Here is a 24,938-nt window from a genome sequence, read left to right on the forward strand (position 1 = left end):
CGTTTTAAGGCATCATAATAGTGTATAACATCCAATGCATTTCGGGCTGCTTAATAAAGCCCTTCATCAGGGAATCATGCTGTAAAAATAAAAATGTGAAGTACAATAAAAATAATGGTAATAAAGTATTTCCACGATATGCATTGTAGCGTGTGTTATTAATACATTTCAATCACATTTCCCCACAATAGCAAGTAACACCTACGCTGTTTGTAATGACTTAATCGTGAACTTACATGCCTGTCCTTGTCCTTTCCAAGTGTTTTGGTGTTTGGTATGAGTCGGTGCGACTCTGAAAAATAATAGTAAAAAAACGGGTTGTTGCGCATTAATTTAAATAAAGGACATCCTTTTCTATACACGGAGTGTGGCTGCTATGTCAGAAACTGACCTGTTTTCTGTCTGAAGATCAACTCGCCATGAACGCGGCTTCCTTGGTAAACGCGCGTTTTAGTTTGAAAGTGTGTAGCCGTCCCGGTACTCAAACCAAGTGGCGGTCATGTGATCTATTACCACAGTAGAAAGACTGTTAATCATATGCCTAATCGAAATCTTCTGCTGGTGTCAATTCTGATAAGTTGTGTGTATATGTAACAGCCTTAAATGAGTAAAGTGATGTAAACGTAAACAAAAATGTTTGCAATAAATTAATTACGTAAAAAGTCACTGCCAATAGCAGTTTCGAACATAAAAGCTGGGGCAATCCGCCTCATCTCAACTAACGCTGAGTGTGGTGTGCTGATGGTCAGTAGTGTTTGAGCTTGGGTAAAAAAACGTATACAGTGTAAGGAAGGCTATTAATGAAATGATTAGTTTAAACGTCAAAAACAAAGTATATACAGCAAATCACAGGGGTTGCCAATCTGTGGCACTGGAGCAAATTTTCAAATTATGATTTACAGGTAACATGAAAACTCAATTCTCTCGTTGAGTCCAAAAGGTTTCTGAGTACAAAGTCTGTAAATCCATGAGTTTTCTTTTTGAAGTAGATATTTCGTGTTGTCTCGACCTTCAATTTTGATGATGATTTCTAGAATCAGGAATTTAAGTTGCGCAATGCTATGTTTTGCTTCCATGAAATGAGTCGCGACAGTAGATTTCACATTTTTCAAACGTATGTTTGATTTATGTTCAGTGATTCTTGTTTTGATCCGGCGCTCCGTTTTGCCGATGTATAATTTGCCGCACGGGCATTTGAGTGCGTAAATAACATTTGTTGAATCACAGGTAGCATTTGCCTTAAGTTTGATTTCTTGACCTTTCATTGGGTGATTTATTTTGTTCCCTCTTATGATATTATTACAATGGCCACAGTTGTGGCATGGTTTAGTCCCATGGTAGATTTCTGTTGTAAGAGTTCGTGGTTGGAGCATTTCACCAATGTTTTTTGTTCTTGTGAACGCAAAGAGAGGAGGATCTTTGAAACAGTTGTTGAAATCTGGTTCCATAGTGAGTATAGGCCAGTGTTTCAATATTATCTTTTTGAATTTCTGACTAGATGTTGAGTATTTTGATATGGCCACAATTCTAGTTTGCTCTCTTGAATAACTGGGTTGTAATAATGTACTTCTGTCTTTTTGTGCCAACTTTAGTTTTGATTCCTCTAGGATGTGCTCAGGGTACCCTCTTTGCTTAAATTTATTTTCCATCTCCAAAATTCTTTTCTGCAAGGTGGTAGGTTCAGATACGATTCTTTTGATTCTTGCCATCTGGGAAAAAGGTAGAAATCTTTTGAGATTTTGTTCGTGAAAGCTACAGTAGTGGAGCATGTTATTGCGATCTGTGTTTTTGACATGTAAGTCCGTTTCCAATCCTTCAGGTGTGCGGTTTATTGTGACGTCTAGGAAAGTGATGGTACTGTCCGACATTTCCCAAGTTAACTGAATTCTTTCATCAATTCGATTGAATTCCGTTAGTGCTTCATGTAATTGTTCCTTTGAACTTGTCCAGATAATAAAAATATCATCAATATAGCGGATGAAAAGATTGAGGTTATCGCTCCATTCTTGTTTGGATAAGATATGCTTTTCTTCATAAGACTTCATGAAAAGGTTCGCATAGACCGGCGCTGCGGAATTGCCCATGGCAGTGCCCACTAGTTGTAGATACCAGCTGTCCTTGTGTCTAAAATAACTTTGATAAAGTGAGAAGAGCATTAGCTCCATTAGAAAGGTTTGAAAGTTAGCATCCAAGTCAGTGTTTAGGAGAGCCTCCTCTATAGCTTCTATTCCCATTGAGTGTGGTATGCTCGTATATAGTGATTTTACGTCAGCTGTGCACAGTACTATTTGTTGTTCTGGTTCAAATTTGATTGTGCTAAGTTTGATAATGAATTCCGTCGTATCCTTGATGTATGTTGACATCTTTCTCACTGATGGCTGGAGGTATTTATCCAGCAGCTGACCGACCGGCTCATGTAAACTTTGTCTTGTTGATACAATTGGTCTTAGTGGTGGGTCCATTAAGTTTTTGTGGATTTTGGGCACCATGTTCAAGGTTGGGCTTTTGGGGTTTTCTTTTAGTAGAAATTTTTTTGTTCTTGAATTTATTACACCCATTTCATGTGCTTTATCTACAATAGTTTTAAGGTTCTTCATGAACTCCATAGTTGGATTTTGCTGGAGTCTCATATAAGTATTCGTGTCATTCACGTGTTCTAGTACCTTCAGATCATATTTGTCTCGGTCCATTATTACAATTGCACCTCCCTTATCAGCTTTTGTGCAGATGATTTTTTCATTGTTTGCTAGTTTTTTAAGGATGTCCATATCTTTTTGTGTCATATTTCTCTGTATGTGTCGACCATGTTTGATTTTGGTTAGATCCTGTTTAACCATTTTTTCGAATATATCAATAGATTTATGACTGGTTGGTGCTTGGTAGGAACTACTTGGGCGTAATCCTTGTAGTTGGTCTATGTCTTGTGAAGTAGATTGAGGTAATGTGTTGTCAAAGAAATGTCTCAAACGTAGTTTGCGTGTGAGTTTGAAAAAACTGACTTCCAACTCCAAATCATCTGTAGTGTGGGTAGGAACGTAAGAAGTACCCTTCTGTAATAGTTGTTCTTCATGCTTATTTAAGGGATATTTGCTTATATTGATTACTAAGTTGTTTTCAGGGTTTTGCTCCTTGTCACTGGTGCTTCCTTTTCCTTCTCCTTTTCTTGTTCCTTTGGTCTGTCCCCTCCTGGGTCGCCTCTTTGTGATTGGCCCTGTTCTAAAAAATGGCTCTGTTGGGTTTGTATGGGGACCGTCGGTTGAATGCTTTGATTTGCCTCTGCATGAATTGTTGGTTGTTGTTTGCTAGTTGTGGGCTGTTCTGAGGTTCTGTTTGATGGTGGTTGTTTCCTCCTTTGTGTCATATCTCCTTCCGAAGATGACGTATCCGTATGAGATGTGTATGGTTTGTTAGATCTTTTTCTCGAGTAAATTTCTGCCCAGGTGTATACCTCCCCTAGACGATAGTCAAGTGTGTCTCTTTTGTACTTCCGAATTTTTCTTTCATTTATGTCTTTAGTGTGTTTTTCCATTTGTGAACTTATATCTTCCAATATTTTGGATAGTTCCTCCTCAGACATTAAGCTAGATAGTTCATTTTGTGTTTCAGCTATCTCTTTAGTGAGCTCCTCCAATATCTCTGATAGTTCCTCTATTATCAGGAGAATAAGATCAAGCGAACATTTATTTAAGATCTCATACCATCGGTCTTGAAACTTCTTCGAGTTCTTGCAAAGAGAAGGTTTCAGGGCAATCCTTAGGCCCCGGGGTATGCGTTGGTTTTTATGATATTTTACTAATGTACTCGCATGCATTTGTTGGTTTATCTTCCTTTTGAACAGGTATATGAGTTGTCGTACATTTTGCTCCTTAGTGCGTGTGTTGGACTCCTGTGTGAGTTCTTCCCTGATTAAACCATAGATTCTATCTGCTTCCTCTGGTTTGAATGCAAAAGTTGAGGCCCTTGCCTCCGTGCTCCTCGATATTTCCTCATAGTTACTCATTCTGACGCGTGCTATCCGTCCAGGTGAGGTTTATAAGTTCATAAACAAAAAATTGAGGGTGGATGCACAGCTATTTAATCCAAATTAATCTTTTTTAGGTTCTCCGTTGGGTGGCGTTACTACCTCATAAAACGCCCATTAGTATGAGTCAGAAATGTGATGCCAGTGGGTCACTGGGACCATCCCCTAGGGAACTCTATTCACTCCTCCTGAATGACAGAGGATTCCACACTGTTCATGCAATTCGTATTGCCATTTATTTATCAATGTTCATATTATTTTGAGAAAGTTCATCAGACTATGATGTCTGTCATATAATCATCTTTAGTTCATCACTCAGAACATCATTATCATTCATGACATTGTCGTTTTAAGGCATCATAATAGTGTATAACATCCAATGCATTTCGGGCTGCTTAATAAAGCCCTTCATCAGGGAATCATGCTGTAAAAATAAAAATGTGAAGTACAATAAAAATAATGGTAATAAAGTATTTCCACGATATGCATTGTAGCGTGTGTTATTAATACATTTCAATCACATTTCCCCACAATAGCAAGTAACACCTACGCTGTTTGTAATGACTTAATCGTGAACTTACATGCCTGTCCTTGTCCTTTCCAAGTGTTTTGGTGTTTGGTATGAGTCGGTGCGACTCTGAAAAATAATAGTAAAAAAACAGGTTGTTGCGCCACACTGGCATCACATTTCTGACTCATACTAATGGGCGTTTTATGAGGTAGTAACGCCACCCAACGGAGAACCTAAAAAAGATTAATTTGGATTAAATAGCTGTGCATCCACCCTCAATTTTTTTTTTTTTTTTTTTTTGTTTATACCTCCCTCACAACACCAAGGCCCATACAGATGCTGTGTTCTTAAGATCGACTAATACAACAGACTCCATCAACATCATAGTCATGCAACCAACACAACACCAACGGTGAAACAGATGTCACTTTCAAACAGCATTAAACTAAGCCAGAGCTCTAAGCAAGTCAAGCATGTGAATACAATTCTACTAAAATGGTGGCAGAAACTTCTGCACCTAGTAAGGTAGCACAAAATCAAACTCCATCAAAGGGCGACCGGATGGCTTCATAGAATGTGGTGGATCCAATGCTTGGAGAAACTCTGGTCAATTTTTTCAATTTCAATCTTTACTATGTTTTGGAACTCCATAGAGGTCCACATAAAGAAAACACAAAATACAAACTCCAATCATTATAAAAAAAAAGAAAAAAAAAAGAAAAACAAATTATAACAATTACTGCAATACAAAGTAGCTCATAGATACATACGCCATCCTTCAGTAAATATCTAAAAAACATTTAAAAAAATTAAAAATATTAAAACAAAATCTCTCATTTGGGGGGTTATATAAAGCAAACATAAAAGAGTTAACATTTAAGATACCCATTTGCAAACAGATTTGCCTTAACCATTTACAACGATATGGACGCAACACTGGGCATATAAAGAATACATGCATTCGATCTTGAGTGGACAGTTGACAAAGATTACAAATTGCAGGGACTCCGTACCATTTAAACAAAAGATTTTTTAGAGGTAACAAGTCCTGCCTCAAGAGTAACCAGAATCTCCGAACCCCGTGGGGCAAATTCCAAGTAACGTAAGGTTGCACAAATTTTCTTGCAAATGAGTCTGTAAGGGGATTAACACCTTTCCTAGCAAGGATTGCGGCACTGTCTAGTCTATAGCTATGGTCCCAGGAGGCCTCTTTCAAGACAGACTTTAACTGGGATGCGGATAAGGAAAAGAGAGTACTCTCTTCCACTGCAGAAGCGATACAGCCTTTCTAAAGTTATTAACAATTAGGAAATGTTCTCTTAAACTTCCCAATAATTCTGCCTTTAAGAGGAATCTCATAGTCCCCTCTTCTCCTCTGGCTATGCTTGCGACCCAACGTACTACAGCTGCCAGGCCCTGCACCCAACTGCTGCGTAGGCCAAACTCAAGTCTGCAAGCGGCCACTGAGCAGGCAGAACTAATGGAAATTACGCTTCTTAACAGTTTTCCCTCAACCGTGTTTAAAAAATCCCAATGCTTTATATCGATTAATTCAAATCCATACAAAAGGGTAGAGGAAACTTTTGCCCTGAAGACCTCCAAAAAATATGAAAAATGCCTTCTTCCCATTGCCGAGTATAATGCACTTAAGCTTCTCCCTTGGGATAAAGCTTTCCGAGCGTTGTTATCGGTATGGGGTTTATCACTTAAAGTGTCTGAGATTAATTTTCCTAGGAAAACCTAGCTCTTTACCACCTCAAGTTTATCACCTCCCACAGACCAGATAAAGTTCGCAAACTTATGTTTTTTCCGGCCTGAGATGCACATAATTTTACTCTTAGATGCATTAATTTTTAAGTAATGAGTTTCTGCATACTGATGTAGGGCATGGAGGCGTTTAGCGAGACCTTTAGGCATAAGATCCATTATTAAAATATCATCCGCATATAACCGACATGAGATGTGCTTTCCGCCCAAGACTGGAGCTATACCATCACAAGAGGAAAGAGAGGCAGGTAAATCTGCAATATATAATAAAAAAAGCAGTGGGGCAAGGAGACAACCTTGCTTAAGGCCATTAACTGAAGGGATAATCTTAGATAGTCCCCTATCACCTCCTTGCAAAACCTGACACCAAGTGTCTGTATGTAGTGCCTGGATCATATCTAACAATTGAGGTGGCATTCCCAGAGCGGATAGCTTTCTCCACAGCAGCGGGCGATCAACCTTATCGAATGCTGTGGAGAAGTCTATAAAGGCCACGTACACTCTTCCGCCACGTACCCTTATGTATTTATCAGTAATAATCTGAAGGGCGGAAAGATTATCCAGGGTTCCATGCCCTTTACGAAAGCCTACTTGTTCTAGTGGTAAAATTTGTTTTAGAACCACCCAATCGTTAATTAGGGACAATAGGCATTTAGAGAAAACCTTCCCAATTGCGTCTAAGAGGGCTATTTGACGATAGTTATTAGGTAGGTTTCTATCGCCCTTTTTAAACATGGGGACCAAAATGCTCCCCTTCCAAGAGGATGGGATAGATTTTTTAATGTAACAGATCCTGAATATAGGGAATAAAATTTTACTCCAGGATACTGGATCTTGTTTCAGGACTGATATCGGGAGTTCATCCGGGCCCATAGCACCTGATGGACGCATATCCCTAATGGCCGATTCTATGGATAATTCTGAAGGGGATTCAATTGTGGAATTAGGTTCTTCCCCAATTCCCCTGAGTTCCACTTGCAGGTCATTCTTGGCATACAAACTTAGAATATAGTTGCCCCAGGTTTGTTCTGAAATAGGAATTGGAAGGGGACGCACTCTTGAGCCACAACCCTCCCCAATAAGAGTCCAAAACTGTCTAGAGTTCCCTTGGACAGCGGCTTCCCGCAAACCAATCCATAACTAATCCTCTTTTTCTTTTTTCATTTTTTTCTTTATCCTACTTCTCCTTCTTTTAAGGAGAGATATTTTCTGAGATCTTTCTGCTGCTCCACATATATATTGTTCACTCACCAATTTGTTTATTTCCTTATTAAGGGAGACAACTGCTTTAGGGGGGGTATTTTTTTTCCTAATTAAATTGGATTTTTTTACAGCAGAGATAATCTCCTTCATAAAGGCCTTGAAAGAGGACAGTTCCGACCCCTGCCAATTATTTAGGTTGGATAGAGTTTTTTCAAGGGTAGGCTCCAAACCCTTCATAGCTTTAAAATCCCAGAAACATCTTCCAGATTTTTGAAAAGTGACCACGTCACTGTTAATCGACCAAGGGTCAGAATTAGGGGGATCCACTAGAAGAGTTAACATAATAACATTTTGATCACTGAGGGTTGTTTCTACAACAACCAAATCCCTTAAAAGAGAAAAAATACAGTGATCAACAATTATATAGTCCAGAATTGATTTACTGTTGGGGGAACTATGTGTATAGTTTGCGGGGACATCGGACGGAAGCCTACCATTGGCTATAAGCCCCTCCGTAATGTACAATTCCTCCAACAGTAATTTACCCCGTTTATTTGTTTTTATATTAACTGGAAAAAGGGCTTGGGGGATCAACAGAGCCTCCTCTTTTGCTTTATTTCTGAAAAGCTCCAAACTGTAATTGGAAACTTTGCAGTTTAAATCACCAACTAACAAAAAAATGGAGGAAGGAACTGTCTCCTTAATTTGAGTAATAAAAGTGAAAACTTGTTTCAATACAGTATTAAAATGGTCGTCTGGCGGTATATAGGTGTTTATTATCACAAAGGGGTGTCTTTCTCCCATATTATCTAGATTGGAAAGAGTCACTACCTGGAAAAGCTTACTGGAGTCTACATAGTGGGAAAAACTCCACTTTATTCTATTGGTTAATAGGCACGCAATTCCCCCTTTTGCATGTCCCCTACTAGAAGGGGTTGCTGCCACCTCCAACACAAAGTAATCTCTCCCTACATTCAATTTATCAATACACCATGTTTCCTGGATGCAAATTACACTGGCATTCAAGGAAGAGAGATACAATAGTTTTTCAGGGTTATTGTTAATGCCGGCGGCATTCCAGGAAATAACAGTGAAGGAGCTGCTAAAGGTGAGAAAACAGTTTTGGGGTGTCTGTCACCTTGGACGACAAGGCACCAGGTAACCAGTTCCATTGCTGTTCATTCTCAGTTATGCCCCTGTTTATTGTTATTGGAGCGAGGATAACATGTGAAACTAGCTTTTTCGTTTTTAAGACACAAATCTTTAAGTCTTCGAAGGGCTGAGAAGAACTGGCTTGACCCAGGCCCCTATGATAGCCGTTCTCATAGTGGTTATTAACACATGTAGCTGTAAAGGGCACCACATCAATCCCCTGACTCTGAAAAGTTTCTGCTTTATTTAGAATAAGATTCGCTATCATATTGGAATAGAACCTTACCCTAATAAAGGACATAGACCCTGTTCCTAGTATTGTTACTAGATCAATATCATTCGTTTTGATTAGTTTCAGGCCCTCTATATCCTTACAACATTTCAACAGAAAAGATCTATTCAATACCAAATCGAGGTCAAATAGAGGAACAAAATCCAAAATCAGTGAATCTGTATGGGTTTCCATCATCTTAAAAGAGAAGTTTTGGCCAGAGACTACCCCTTCTGCCAGTGTATGGAAAGGAGGGGCAGTAGGGTTAAGAATGGTTGATACCACAGGAACAGGATTTCTTATTTCCACTGCAGGAAAATGGACCATGGGCCTTTCTTTTTCTACACCCAGTTCTCTCGAAATTGGGTTAGAACAACTGGTAATAATTTCATCAGTATTAACAAGAGGCACCACAGTTTCGGATGACAAAATAATTGAATCATGCCTCGAAATTCCATTATCGATATCAACCTTAGCAGGGGAGGAATTATAACAGGCTTGGGAGTCCTCATATAATATTTGTCTCTGCCTCCTCTTTTTGAATCTACGGAGAGGCTTCCTCTTTTTTCCTTTACACTTTTTTTGTTTTCCCACTTTCTCCTCTAGCTCCATCCCCTTAAAGTCTGGATCAAAAATGGGATATAGTACCTTTTCGACATTGGCATCAGACAATACAGCACTATTTTCCTCTACAACAATACCTGGTTCAAAGTCACTTATACAATTATGAGCAGACGTTTTGAAAACAGAGCATAATTCCTTCATCACAGGAGCAACTGGTATATTCTCAGTTGACAAACAGGGTGCATTAGCTGGTATTTTTTCAGGAAGTGTTATGATACAGGGATCTAAACCGCAGCTCTTTTCTGAGTTTTTTGATAATAAAGCCTTTAAAATTTGAGTAACAGATTCCAATACACAATCTGAACTACCCACAAATTTACTCAGTAACTTTAGAATTGAAGATAACAAATGTTCCAAAGAGATCAGAAATTCTGATATAGGTTTCTCTGATGATTTTGAACTAGGATCATTAATAACCTCAATCCCTGTTATATTGAGCATTGGACTGTTTGACATATTAGTCTGAAGAGATAAATCTTGAGAATTGAGGGAGGGAGTACTACTATAAAGATGTAAACCAGAGGGGGTAGCGCCAATTGGGGTCTTTATAACGTCTAAGAGTTTCCTAGGATCATCTACCAAATAACGTTCACACAACTCTAAGTCAATATCCAAAGGCTGTAAATCCTCGTTAGTAACCTCCCTCAACTTGGAGTGATTTAATGAGTCATTGGGCGTAACATGTTCAGGTGTTAATGGGACCTTGTTTTTTTTTAGAGTTATCAAGATTAGAAGCTGAACACTTGTCATTCTCAGAGAATATAGGAGGAGAAGATAAAACACCCGGACTGGAGTATAAGCTTAAATTAAAATTTCCAGATTCCGTTTCCTTCTGTACTTGATTGGGCAATGGGTTATGCAAGGCAATTGAACCGGCGCCCTTATTAGAAACAGACTTTTCCGGGGGCACCTTATCCACCGTTTTCTCCCATAACTGAAATATCTGATTTTGGCCCTTCAATTGAATAGTTGAGACATTCTCGTTTCGGAGGGGGTTGGATCTAGGCTTAGCCGACGATCTTCCCCCCAACAGTCTCCCAGATCTGAGCTTTTTTGCGGTCATATTGCAAGCTATGTCAATAATGAAGGGTAAAACTATATATAGTGCCAGTAATCAGATTCAAATATGCTCAATACTTAATATCAAAATAAAAGGCGAAGCAGATGAGCGCATCTGTTGAGACACAAATATTGCAGCAATTGCCAAGGTCTATAAAGGTTGAATGGATACCAGATTAAAATGAAAGTTAATAATGGAATGTTAATAAGTGGGCCCAGCCCAGCCTACTTCTGCCACTGAGGGCCACAGAGGGCCCGCCCTTTGCCCGCGCGCTCCCGCGCAGCGGTATCCTTAATCAGTTAAGTAGAGCTAGGGCAGCGGGCGTAACCGGCAGGGAGAGCAGCCTCAGGTGTGGCGAGCAAGGACTCCTGGGAAGTTGAGTCCCTGCTATACTCCTCGCAGCCCTGCCGGTACCTGGAACTCAGTTGATATTAGTCCCACAAGCCTCACAGCCACACAGTTCCAATGCGCGCAGCGGGACCCGCGAAGCGGGTCCGGCAAGTCGTAGGGCAAATCCTGGACACAAACAGCAGCAGTCAATGACGGCAAGACGCTCTTTAACTGACTGATAGGAGGACGCCTGAGGCTCGCTTTCACTTAAGTAGCTTGTGTGGCTTCCAGCTACTTCATTCACTTTTCCTTCGATTGCCGTGCGTTGGCACGCATGTTCGAATGCTTGAAGGCTTACACTTTGCTGTTTTATCTGTACACTGTGTTAAAGCGATGTCTGATTTCAAAGACTGTCCGTCACAATGGTTTAGCAGTTAGCCATTGCTGTCGTGCAATCAACGGCCGGAAGTTAGCGTTTTTTCTATACTCTGGTCTGAGAAGGGGTCGAAGAGACGGGCTCGGAAGGAAGATTTGTTCATTCCTCTCCTACTCTTATGCCAGTAGTTCATCCCCCATTTCAAGCCCTGGTCTTTTGGTCCCTAAAACACTAGCTCTAATCATGATTGTTGTTTGCTCCCTTTGCTGAATTTTTTTATAATTGCAATAAACATATTCGAACCACAAAGGGCGAACGGGCCAACATACACAACAAACACCGCAAAGAAAGGTGGAACAGTGAGGCACCTCAGGCCGAAGAGGCCACCATCAATTAGGATAGTAAAGCTCCCTCAACAACGGAACAATACCCACCTATCAGAATTGTTTGCTCCAATATTGGCACAGATCCTATGGAATTTAACAGAAACGTAACCCCTTTCCACTCATACAAATCCAGCACTGAAAACTGCAGATGTCATTCTTAGGTTAATCCAGCATCAACAAACATATACATGAATTACTTGGTCAGGTTCCTAACTCCACTTAAAAGACCTCCTTTACCAAGAGGAGGCTCACATCTAATCACATATCAAAAGGACCATTCAACATTTTTAACAGGGGAAACCTTCTCAAACTGGTAAATAGCATGACGGCTTCCAAGAATAAGACAGTGAAGTTCTTCTGTCTATCTCGTTTGAGTGCCCCCGCGTTAACACACAAAATGAAGCTACTTTAATCACTTTAAATTGAACTGAGATGGTCTCCTAATTTCTTAGTAATAATCCTTTATTCGAAAGCTGGGGCTTAATATTTCTGCTGTCATTGGACGATTGTCGTCAGGCAATAACGGGGCCGACCTCAAGAATAAAGGGAACAAAAGGTCCAGATAGAACCTGGGGGTCACCCCATGGACAGATAACTGTTAGACGTACAGAAGGAAAAAGCTGAAGCTGTATATTTCCCAGATAACAAATGGGCTGGCTAGCAAATACCCTGGCTTCTCACCACTGACAACTGTCAATCTCAAATACCTTTGTTTGAGGCATCTTCTCCCAGGCTTGTTCTCCCAACAATTTACATAGGTGGCATCTCTAAATTGCTTGGCAACCCATAAATACTGAGCATATTTAAGACAAATGATATTGTAAGCATTCAAGAGACTTACTGAGTTTCCAATGAATGGTTTCCAGAAATGTGTAACGCCAACCACAATGGCACAAACAAAGACCGCACTCCTGGTGATATATAATGTTTTGTTCCAAATGACATTAAGTTTTATGTTTCTCCAATTGACTTGCTGAGTTCCAACTGCTGTTCAATTTGGCTTTTATGACAGCTTAAGACTTTCTTTATTTCTTCCTATACAACACTTATATTATTGATTGTTAGACCTGACAGCCTCAGGGTGGTCTTCACCCCAACTTTCTGCATTCCTCCTCCACTTTTCTGACCTTGTTTCTGCTGGTATTAGGACTCTGCGCACTTTATCACTGCTAACTAGTGCTAACGTGCTTGTGCTCTCTCCACTAAACCCAAGTGACATATTTAATTTACTTATACGTCTTTTGTAAACATGTACCCAGGGCCTGTAAACTGCTAGTGAGCTTGGAGGCTAGATTTGCCACCCACTTAAGTATCCCCTCTAAACCATGTCTCAGGTCTACAATTGCAGAGCCAGTGTGTGCAGTTTACACTGTCATTTCAACCTGGCAACATATACCTTTTGCCAGGCCCAAACCTTCCCTTTTATCATATTTGTCCTCCCTCAGGTAGGCCCTGGACAACCCAGAGGGCAGGGTGCAATGTGTTTAAAAGGCAGGAGATGTACTTTTAAGTTTTATATGTCCTGGTAGTAAAAAACGCTCAAAGTCATTTTTCACTACTGCAAGTCTTATCTCAACCATTGGATAACATTGGGATTACCTTATTAGATTTTATAAGTGTAATTTTCATTTGGGAAGAGGTAAACCCTTCAAGTCTTGTTACTCTGGAATCATAATTTATAATCCAAATTTATGGTGATGCCGTATTTCAAATTGCAATTCTGAAAATGCAACTTTTACAAAGGTGGAATTTTCTTGCTTTAGCCATTTGGGGGCTGTAGCTTATCTCTGATCACATGGCTGGGTGTAGTTGGCAGTTGGGCTTTGTGTATTCCTCCTAGGCAGCCACACACAATGGGAGCTTAGGTATGTCTCAATAGGCCATCTCTGGCCGGATGGGAGGGAGGTGCTGGGCACAGCCTCATTAATACCTGAATAGACTGTGTCCTGTCCACACACAAAAAGCTGCATACCCCTCTGTAGTAAGTCTGGAGCCAAAGCAGGAAGGGAGGACATCTGTGCACCTCAAAGGCAGGCCTTTGCAGTCTCCCCACTTCAAAGGCACCTCTAGTTATAAGTACTGGCCAACACAAAGACAGTACATTTCTGGACCTGGGGATACTCGGTCACGAAGAAGGACAGCTATGATGCTGAAGGACTGCCACTCTGCTGGACTCCTGCTTTGCTGTGCTGACCTGCTGCTCTCCTGCCTGGGTGAGAAGGATTAGACCTTCATCACTTGACCCTAAAACCCAAAGCGGCTCCAAGACCTAGCTGGCTGACCTCCTGATATGAAGCCTCCGGTACATAACAGGCTTTCAACCCCTGCACCTGGACTCTGCCATCTGCGAGTCAACCATGCTAAGTGGTGCCAGTCCTGAACCCATGGAAGTGGGCTTTAGGAGCGTGCCAGTGGAACCAAAGCATCTTCCCTGCTGAGCGACACAACCCTGAGGAGAACCGAAGCATCGCCACAGCTGCGTGGATTGGACCAATCAATCAATCATGAGATTTGTAGAGCGCGATACTCACCCGCTAGGGTCTCAAGGTGCTGGGGGAGGGGGAGTCGCTACTGCTCGAACAGCCAGGTCTTTAGTTGTTTCCTGAAGGAGAGATGGTCCTGGGTCAGCCGTAGGTGGGTGGGGAGGGAGTTCCATGTCTTGGCCGCCAGGTATGAGAAGGATCTTCCTCCGGCGGTGAATCTTTGAATACGTGGGACGGTGGCGAGGGCGAGGCTGGCGGAACGGAGCTGGCGAGTGGGTGTGTAGAATGCGAGGCGGCTGTTGAGGTACCTGGGACCCATGTCGTGGAGAGCCTTGTGTGCGTGGGTGAGGAGTCTGAACGTGATCCTCTTGTTGACGGGGAGCCAGTGTAGGTCTTTCAGATGGGCAGAGATGTGGCTGCGACGGGGGATGTCCAGGATGAGTCGTGCAGAAGCGTTCTGTATGCGCTGGAGTCTTTTCTGGAGTTTGGCTGTGGTTCCCGCGTAGAGGGTGTTTCCGTAGTCCAGTCGGCTGGTGACGAGGGCCTGGGTGACTGTCTTCCTGGTTTCGGTGGGGATCCACCGGAAGATCTTACGGAGCATGCGCAGGGTGTTGAAGCAGGACGACGAGACGGCGTTGACTTGCTTGGACATCGTGAGGGAGGAGTCCAGGATGAAGCCCAGGTTGTGGGCATGGTCCGTTGGCTTGTGGGCGGTGCCCAGGGCAGGGGGCCACCAGGAGTCATCCCAGGCAGAGGGAGAAGGACCCAGGATGAGGACTTCGGTCTTGTCTGAGTTCAGTTTCAGACGGCTGAGCTTCATCCATTCCGCGACGTCTTTCATTCCTTCCTGGAGGCTGGCTCTGGCGGCGGTGGGAGTCGCAGAGGTCTTGCGAGGGTGTGATGTCGTTGTTGCAGGCGCTGGGGTTGGATAGCTCTTTAACGATGCTGAAGAGTTCCTTGCAGTTGTGGGTGTTGTTGTCCAGTCGTTCTATGAATGTTGTCCTTTTGGTGGTGCGGACCAGCTGGTGGTGTATGCGGGTGGCATTCTTGAGGGCTGTCATGTTTTCTGTAGTCTGGTCGTGTCGCCAGGCTTTCTCGAGGGTGAGGCAGTTTTTCTTGGAGGTTTTGAGTTCGTTGGTGAACCACGAGGCTTTCTTGCTGCCGGGTCTGCTGGGAGGGTTCTTCAGTGGTGCGAGGTCATCGGCGCAGTTGGTGAGCCACTGTGTGAAGTTGCGGGCTGCCTCGTTGGGGTCCGTTGTGTTGGCGGGAGGGTTCTGGCTGAGGGAGGTGGTGAGCTAGACCTGACGCACTAGACTCGCTTTGCTTCCACCTCCCACATCTTGGGACCAGTGCATCGCCTTTGGAACCGCCAATGCACTGCGCTTTTCCTGCTGCAAGTTCCTTGCATACCTTGTCGATGACAGCCTCGACAGCAACTCTGACACTCTGTATCGCAGCCTCACTGTGCATCGAAACCGTTGCATTGCCTTGGCTGCATCTCTCATACTCAACACTGGACTTCGCATCCCATGGCCCGTCAACAGGATCCTTGAAGTTGATGCATCAGGATCTCACACCGCAGCCTTGCCGCATCTCGGAACTGAAGCATCGCCCCTGTTGCGCAACGCATCTTTGATGCCCCGCAACCAGGATTTAAAGAACTTTGTTCAGCGGGCCTAACTGGGCTCCTGTAGCCGGCCTGCACTCTATCGCAGTTGGCCTGAACTTGTGACTTTGTCCTGGTCCGATGCAACCAGATATCCCTCAATAGAGCTCTGTACTTTTTGGCACTATTTTTCAGTCTACAATTTAAAAATCAATGTCTTTAGTTCTACTAATTGGATCTTTGTGGTTTTAGTCTTGTTTTATTTATTAAAGTGAACTCTATTTTGCCACACCTGATTTGGGATCTTTTTGTATGGTGTTTTCGCAGTTTTATTGTTTGAAGTGTTGCACAAATACTTTACACATTACCTTTAAATTTAGCCTGACTGCTCTTTGTCAAGCTACCAGGAGGTGAGCACAGGTTAATTTAGGGTTTGCCTGCTCTTACACTGACTCAGATTGTGGTTGCTGTTGACCAGGGCTTATACCCCAGTCAACCAACAACCCAATTTCTAACATTAATATCACCAGGCCCAGCTCTCATGCTACTGCACCACTCTTCTTCCTCCCCCTTTTTCTGAGTGCTTTCTCCTCCTTTTTCCTCGTTTTTACTGCTTTCTCCTAACTTTAGTGCTTTCTGCTGCTTTTGCCATGTTTCTGAGTACTTTCTCCTGCATTTGCCTAGTATTTAACTGCTTTCTCCGTTAAGCAGCTCCAGCGCCTTAAGACCTTCATGGGTGATTTGCTGCGTTTTATAAATCCTGATTGAATGATTGATTGATTGATTGATTGATTGAATAAGAAAAAAAGAAGTAATCTCTGCACTCAAGGCCCTAATGAGTACAGTCAAAGCTAACAATAAGGCTGTTTCCATGATAGTTTCAGGAGATTTTAACATAAGCTTGTGCTGGGGTGATGCTGATGACAGCTTAGCAGCTCCAGACAACAAGTGCTCTGCTATTCCTTGCCAGCACCGTCCCCTCCCCCCCCCCCCAATATTGAGACAGAACTGACAAAAACACATTAAATACATTACATACCTTGGAACTCAGTGGGAGATTCCCCAGTGACATTTCTTTGAGCTTCTCTAATGTTTTGACCAAAAGGCCAGCAGTCCAAGGCCCTACGTTAATATCAGTTGAGGCATTTCATCATGACCATTTTCCGCAACGCATTTCTATCAGTCATGCTCACTCCTGCAATATGTCAATTCAGTGGATTTCTAAACCTTACAAAATATCTAAAATTGGGGATGTTAAATGGAAACTTCCTATAAAGGAGATTTTCTACACCTGAAGAAAAAGGAATCATTTGTACCTACTACTGCACATGCATTGCTAACTCTTTGGGCTTCAATGATTTGTGGGTTAGAATTGCACTTAGGTAAAATGGTGCCTTTACAGAGCTATCCTTCTCTCTAGCTGTTGCTAACCAAACTGGCACATAACCATATGAATATGATAATATGGCACTGGAAATGGAAGTCATAAGTAAAAAACACAAGTTTAAGAAATCAGTGTAGAAAGCAAAAACTGAAGCAAATGATAAGAGGTGGTTGGATAAACATTAGCAGACAGAGATACAAGTTTACCAGGCAGACAGAAAGGGAAGATGGGCTTGGGTAAATGGCTCAATTTATGGTTTACGTCTCACATTAGATACGATCTATGTCCCTGTAGAAGACCACCCTGAACCACTTGTTGAGCTGTTCCAGTCTATTATACTTTTCACAGCTGCAAGGATTTTAATGTATTCCAGCATCCACGCCTATATTGATCCACCATGAAACAGACAAAATAAAGGGAGAATGGCTAAGATATTGTCACAACATCAGAAATGTTTTAATTTAGTTGATCCCTGGAGAAGTAAATGTCCTAATCAGCGTGAATATACAAGTCTAATGGCTAGATTTAAGTCTGCAGCTAGGCCACATTTTTTAGTATCTGCTGATCTAGCTCACAAGCAATACGTGCATCATCCATCCGAATAGAGATTAGTATGGGACACATTTATGGCAACCATTAGGGGTATAATAACGTTTAAATACATTGCAAAGAGGAGAAAGTCTTAGCAGGAAATAAAACATGGAAGTTCAATTAACGGAATGATCAAGGGCCTGATTGATTGTGAATTCCACCGGTGTTTGGGTGTGTAAAGTCAATCGCAACAATAGGCAGGGATGCCCAATGTCTCCTATTTTATATGCTTATTTTATTGCGCCTCTAGTAATTGCCATTAGAAAAGATGTCCAAACTAAGGCTTCTATTGATGAAATGACCAAGATCAAATTGTATGCGAATTATAAGCTTTTTTTAAGACCTGAGGCAGATGTGCAACGAAGAATCTTTGATATATTTTTTGATGTTTAAATGATAGGAAGGTACAAGATCAATAAATAAAAAAAGAGAAAGTATTAGGTAATTGCACTTTAGACACCTCAACCCAAACCTACGTCAATTCTTTAATGCAAACTCGAAGCGATACTTGGAATTACACAATTGCTATTGTGGAGGATCTATACAAGCTGATCTATAGTCTTTTAATGTATGGGATTAAATCCCTGTTGATGAAATGGAACCCCCTCCTACTTTCAGTTATATGTAGAGTAACACTAATTTGAAGGCCAGTTATACCGATATTTAATTTTCTCTTTTCTGCACTTTATCACATCTGCTTTTATATGGACCAATAAATCACCCCGGCTGACATTGAACATACTATATAAACCAAAAGAGGAAAGGAGTTTGGCATTGCCAGACGTAAAGCTGTAATATTTTGCGAACATTGCACATTTATCCTCCCATTTTTATGAAGTCTATTCATCACACAATATATTAGATAATGATTTTATGCCCAGTTGATGGTAGAGTAAAATATTTTGGATTTTATGTGTCTGACCATATCACTGAAGAAACTTAGATATGCAACTTTGTTTTGGGGCTTTTAAACACAGAGATCAATTTTCCATTTCGTATTCTAATTTATGTTTTAATGCTTCTACTCGGCTAGAAGATAATATGCTATCAAAACTGCCACTCTTGAAAAGGAATATGGTGCAAAGATGGAGAATAAATGGTTATTCTAGCCTGACAGATTTCTTTAACCAGGATATTTGGAAAACATGGGTTAATATTGATCCTCAGATAAATGTTTTAAAGCCTCTGAACTCTGGTTCTGTAAACGAATATGCCAGTTTCTAAAGAACATCGATCCAAAAGACGTTAGTAGGAGTGCAGAGCTGGTTGAAGATCATAAAGAGACCACTACAACGAGATCAGTTTGATATTGTAAAACTAGGTTAGATGCAGCAAAAGAGATTGATACATTTTCAAGAACGGCTCAGAAATGGTGTACAACCGAGAAACTATTTCACAGGAAATTTTAAATAAAATACATGGTTATAATTTCTCAGTTTTCAAAGCTGCTAATTTCCAGAGAATCGTTGCTATACAGAACACCAGCATTTACTCATAAAATGATGCAGCAAATTCCACCCAGCTGTTTTTAGATGTTCATCCTACTTAGAGAGCAATTGGACTCACACCATATGCTATGTCAGAAACTACAGGGATATTGGGACAAAATGTCCCAATATTGCCAGTCAATATTGGGTTTCACCTTTCGTGAGAACCCCCAATTAATAGTATTGGGATATTTGTCTTGTGCATCATTGAGCCCAAAACAATCTTAAAAGTTGTAAGTAATAACTATAACACTGGTAGCACAATCGTTAATCTTGCAGAACTGGAGAATATATAATGTGCCTTTGTTTAAACAATGGAAAGCTAAAATGTTGAAGGTAAAATAATGTAGGAGGTTTATGCATTAAGGTCTGGGTCAACAAACAAGCTTGATGATCTTTGGGACAATTTATAAGGCTATGAATTGATCTGAATTGATAGCGGGAGGATTATAGACTCGTGTATGCAGGATAGTACGTCATGGCTCTGGATACAAAAGTTATTTATTTTTATTTCTGTGCCTGAATTGATAAATTCTCCATTGTATTCATGAATTAAATTACCAACATGTCTAAAAACATTTTAAAGTATAAGTTTAATAAACTGGATAACACCTGGAAATGATACTTAATTTCAGCTATTTCAACTCTGCAGTTTAGGACTATTTGGCATTTGTCATTTTTCCTAATAATGAAACAAGCCAAATTAATTTATTTCGCCAAAAATCAGTGTGCGTGGGAAATTAACAGAAATGTTCGTCTGACTGTTAACTACTGTACTTTTAATCAGTTGCAGATATGCTTTAGTTTGCTTAACCGATTGAACAAAATTGCAAATTAGCTTGCCCTCGTTCTCAGCTTTTTCCATTATTAGAGTTCAGAGCTGATTGGAGAGAAGTTGGGGTGAATTAATTTGGTGCATTTGCACCAAAGGTATTGAATCGTTTTCCTACATTTTATGCACCTATCTTGAATTACATCATCTTCATAGAACCCTTCCTAAACTACAGCTTAACATTTTGAGCATTAGGAGCAGCTAAGAAGCCATGTTAATATAATTGCATAGTGGTGACCCACACCAATACAGCTTGTTTTATCACAGTTATCGCTAAGGTCGAATCACTAATTTAAAAATATTGTTTAATTTAAGATTTTTTCAATTGCATTTATTGTTCTTTAAATGAGTCAGTGTTTTATCTGTATTTTTTTTTCTAAATATTTGCAATATTTTAAATTAATCGTGCAATAAGTTGTTTGAAGTGAATCAAAGGACAAAGGTTTCTAATGCTCAACAAAGGCCAAAGAGAGGGGAATTGTCATCTCATTCACTGACACAGAAGAAAGTGAAGTACCTTCAACAGTCTGGGCATGCTCAGGTTCCTTCTAGGGCATCTTTGGAATGTGGTTCTTCTGAACCCAGACTGAATCGACACACATTTCACCTGCTCCGCCAGCCAGCAGAGCTGAAACATGGAAAGCAACCCCATCTTCAGTGTGAAACTTACAGGAGAAAACGATGGGATTCAGAAGTATTCGAGGAGGACACAACAAAGAAGGGATGTTTTAATACACCCGACTCTCCTCCCTTGAAAAGGCAGGCATGGGCTTCCTTCGAAAGTATTGGGGCCTTCCAAGACGAGTCTGAACGAGATGACCAGCATTGTAACAATACATACAGGGGTCAGATCTCTTGCAGTGCGCTCTTTCGGACTGGGACAAAGGGCCTATTGTTACTCCATTTTATCCAAAGAATATCAGAATGAACTTGTTGGATGTTACATAAGACTTTTTTGGTGGAGAACGAAGTCAAGCCTTTCAAACATTCTTTTGAAAGTTTTCACAAAAGCAAAAAATCTGCTAAACATAACCATCCCAGGTGAATGGGGCTGCAGATAAGGAACACAGTAAAAAGCCCACTAGTTTCTGTAAATTCCTGAGAAATAAAAAATGGGACAAAACAATAAATCAAGTAGGGAAGAACGCAATAACAATTAATGACTGCTAAGTTGCAGCACACCTTCCCCTTAATTCAATAGCCACTTATACTAAAGAAACGGGAAGTAATATCAAAGGAAATACTGAAGTGATTTGGGATTGGGAAGCAGATATAGGACTCCACTGGAACCCCCATCTTGGATTGGGAATGACTAGTTCAACTCCACAACTTCCTGGAGGATAAAAAATGTGCTAGCATTTGCGCCATGAATTTTCAATTCTATTAAGGACACGGAGGCGAAGATTATGTTTTCTTTTTCTTTACTGTAAATAAACAGCAGCCAATAGGAACATTTTTAACATATTGACAAAAGTACATTCCCAGAATGCTTATCGTAACCACAATAACAACCATAGAGACTAGCCCTATATATTACTCTTCACACCGGAACACTTCTTATTTCTTTGCCCAGCGAGCAGAGTCCAAATTGAACACTAATAAGTCCAAACAAGATCAAGAAACGGATCCAAATCACACTAGATTGCTGAAAAAAAATGGAACTGTGGATCTTGAACATGAAGGCCGTAGACAACGACTTCCCAGAGGCCAACCACGATGGCCTATTCGCCTTTCTGGTCGGCGCCTGAAACAAAAAATTGTATTCGTAATAACTGACATAGGCCTGTAATCCAGGAGGGGTAAACATAACAATTATGAATCATAATATACACTTTGGGCGGGATAATCTTTGCCTCCGTGTCCTTAATTGAATTGAAAATTCTTGGTGCGAATGCTAGCAAATGTTGTATTCTATTACAGAACCGGAGGCTTCACATTATGCTAGTTTAATGCTTATCCAATACAACAGAAGTAACATTGCCCACAGGTTTATAGTAAAATTGTTTGAAAGTAGAACTGGAAGACCAATAAGCAGCTTTCATGATATCCTGTATACTGGTACCCAGCATAAATGATTTGGAGGCCATAGCACCTCTGACTGAATGCGCTCCAAATAACTCAGTGTCAATACCCGCTTCTGACATTGCATATCTAAGCCACCTGGCAATAGTAGCAGAAGTAACGGGTTTGAAAGGTTTCCGCAAAGCAATTATTAACCTTGAACAATCGGATGGTCCAAGAGACCGTGTACAATCTTCATACACCTTGAGACATTTTACCACACAAAGTTTTTCATTCAAAGGAAAAGCATTGTAATCAATCGATTTGGAAAAAGACTTGTTGCGAGAAGTAATTACAAATGACACTCCTTCAGGGGAAAAAATTCTACCCTCTAAGTCCAGCACTCTAACATCAGAAACCCTGCGGCATGCAGATAAACACGGCAACATGGCTAACTTAGCTGACAATTGTTTTCCGGACAGTAATTCATTATTAGGCCAGATGTCAAACAAATTCAACACTTTAGAAACATCCCATACTTAGCCTTAGGAGGGTTTGCTATACGTATTCCTTTTAGAAGTTTACACACTACCGCATGCATACCCACGGGTCTGCCATCCAGATGTTCATGGTCTGCGGAAATGGCTGAATGGAAATTGTTTACTGTTCTATAGGATAAACAATCAGTGGCATTCTGGGAGAGAAAATTCACAATTTGAGAGATATCTGCTTCCACGGGATCCAGGTGTTTCTCCAAGCACCAACCCAGCCAAGCCTTCCATGCGGAACCATATTTCTTCCTGGTTGAAGGGGCCCAGGCTTGTTGGATAAAACTGGAAGCCTGCTCCGAAATTCCTGGCAACCACCATTGTTGCCGGAAAGCCTCCAGGCCATCAGGGATAGCTGCCCCGCCAGGACTAGCGGATGGAGCTCTCCCTGAGGGCCCTGCAGCATCAATGGAAAACACAGGCGATGAATTGGAAAGTCGCATGCCAACTCCAGCAGGACTGGAACCCATGGCTGAGACTTCCAAATTAGGATGACCAACACAATCTCCGCCTCCTGCGAGATACTTGATTCGCTACTCTGGGTATCAAGATAAACGGAGGAAATGCATAATGGAGCCTCTGAGACCAGTCCTGTGTGAACGCTTCTGTCGCTATCGCCAGGGGTCTGACCTCCAGCTGAAGAAGGACTCCAGCTGATGATTCAGTCTGGAGGCAAAAATATCAATGTGGAACGGACCTCCCCAGGGACTAAAATTGGTGAAACCGGGACTGCCAGTCTGTGACTGCATTGTCTCGACCTGGAAGGTATTCCGCAATCACTGTGATTTGATGTGCTAAGCAGGAATGCCAGAAATCCCTGGTGATCTCCACCAACATCGGGGAACTGGTTCCCCCCCAACTTGTTTATTTATCGCACAGCGGAAATATTGTCCATTCTCAATAAAATACAACATGATACCTTCCTGGGAGAGAGTGTACGAATCACAAATGACCTCACCAGGAGTTCCAGACAATTGATGTGCAATTCCAACTCCTGGAGAGACCATCTGCCCCCGTGGTCACTGCCCCGCAGTGGGCTCCCCAACCCGACCTGCTGGCATCGGACTCTATGAATAGCTTCGGGCGAGATCCGAAGGTTGCCCGACCATTCCAAGCATCCATGTGGGTTAACCACCATTGAATCTCTGCCCGGACTTCGTCCGCCAGGGGAACCTGATCCGAATAAGAGAGGCCCTTCTGGAGGTGTCTGATCTTGAGATGCTGAAGGGCTCAATAATGAAAGGGTCCCGGAAAAAGGAGGAGGAGGCTAACAGGCCCACCAAACGTGCGATTGCTCGTAAGGACATCAACTGTGTATTTAGAGTCCTCCTCAATTCTCTCTTCAAATCCCTCAGCTTCTGTTTGGGCAACTGAAGCTGGGCTTTCTGGGTATTGATTAAAAACCCCAAGAACTCCAACGACTATGTTAGAAGTAGGATCGACTTCGCTATGTTTATGACAAACCCCAGATTCTCAAAAAATATCATTGTTATTTGTAGATGGAGAGCCGCCAGGTGTGCAAAGGGAGCCATGATCAGAATGTTGTCGAGGTAAACTATTAAGCGTATACCCTGCTCCCGGAGATGTGATATCACTGGCTTCAATAACTTGGTGAAACACCAAGTAGCCGAGGAAAGAGCCAAAGGCAGGACCATGTATTACAGGTGCCTGTCGCACCATTGAAATTGCAGGAACCTGCGATGGGGAGGGAAAATGGGAACCATCAGATATGCGTCCTTGAGTTCGAGACGGACCAACTAATCCGCTTGCCTCAGAATGTCCGCTAGAAGATGGATCCCTTCCATCTTGAAGTGACAGTAGAGTACAAAGTAATTTAAATCCTTCATGTTCAGCACCAGCCTGTAACCGCCGCCCCTCTTTTGGACTAGAAAGACTTTGCTGCAGAAACCCGCAGGCTCCCTTCCTTGCAATAGGCAACCATGTGTTTCTCCAGCAAGTCGTCCATTTTGTGATCTATAAAAAACTCGTCTTGTTGGGAAAAATACAGAGGGGTAGGTGGAACCCCTTGCCGGGGAGTCTGAAAGAAATCTACGTGAAAACCTTGCACTATCTGAAGGACCCAGACGTCCGGAGTAATAACCTGCCAGTTGTCAAGGAAGTGGCAAATCCAACCTCCCAGAGGATATAGAGACAGAGACAGTGGACTTACCTGCTGTAATCTGAGGTTGAGCCTTCCCTCTGTGACCACCTCGATGGAAGTGGCGGTGGCTAAAACTTCTTGTGGGATAAAACCTGCCGCCTCTGGTGGGGTCCTGATAATCTCCTCGACCGCGACCGTAAACTC

The 24,938-nt window shown here is 41.7% G+C and overlaps 1 protein-coding gene across 5 annotated transcripts in view; it reads right to left on the minus strand.

Annotated features, from left to right (window-relative positions):
* Nucleotides 1-24,938, minus strand: part of CNTD1 (cyclin N-terminal domain containing 1) — a 197,534-nt gene that overhangs the window by 137,662 nt on the left and 34,934 nt on the right. The window contains exons 1-2 of one of the 5 annotated variants that reach the window (XM_078645358.1): nt 392-929; nt 237-292 (exon numbers count right to left, since the gene is read on the minus strand). The exons of 2 other annotated variants lie outside the window; for them this stretch is intronic. In XM_078645358.1, coding sequence (XP_078501484.1) covers nt 237-238 — 2 coding nt within the window. In that variant the 5' untranslated portion in view covers nt 239-292; nt 392-929. Of the gene's footprint in view, nt 1-236; nt 293-391; nt 933-4,602; nt 4,659-24,938 lie in introns of those variants that run through there. 2 more of the 5 variants (XM_078645353.1, XM_078645354.1) reach the window with 2 other exon arrangements.

Source organism: Lissotriton helveticus, chromosome 5_1 (genome assembly GCF_964261635.1).
Source record: "Lissotriton helveticus chromosome 5_1, aLisHel1.1, whole genome shotgun sequence".
Lineage (NCBI taxonomy): Eukaryota > Metazoa > Chordata > Amphibia > Caudata > Salamandridae > Lissotriton > Lissotriton helveticus.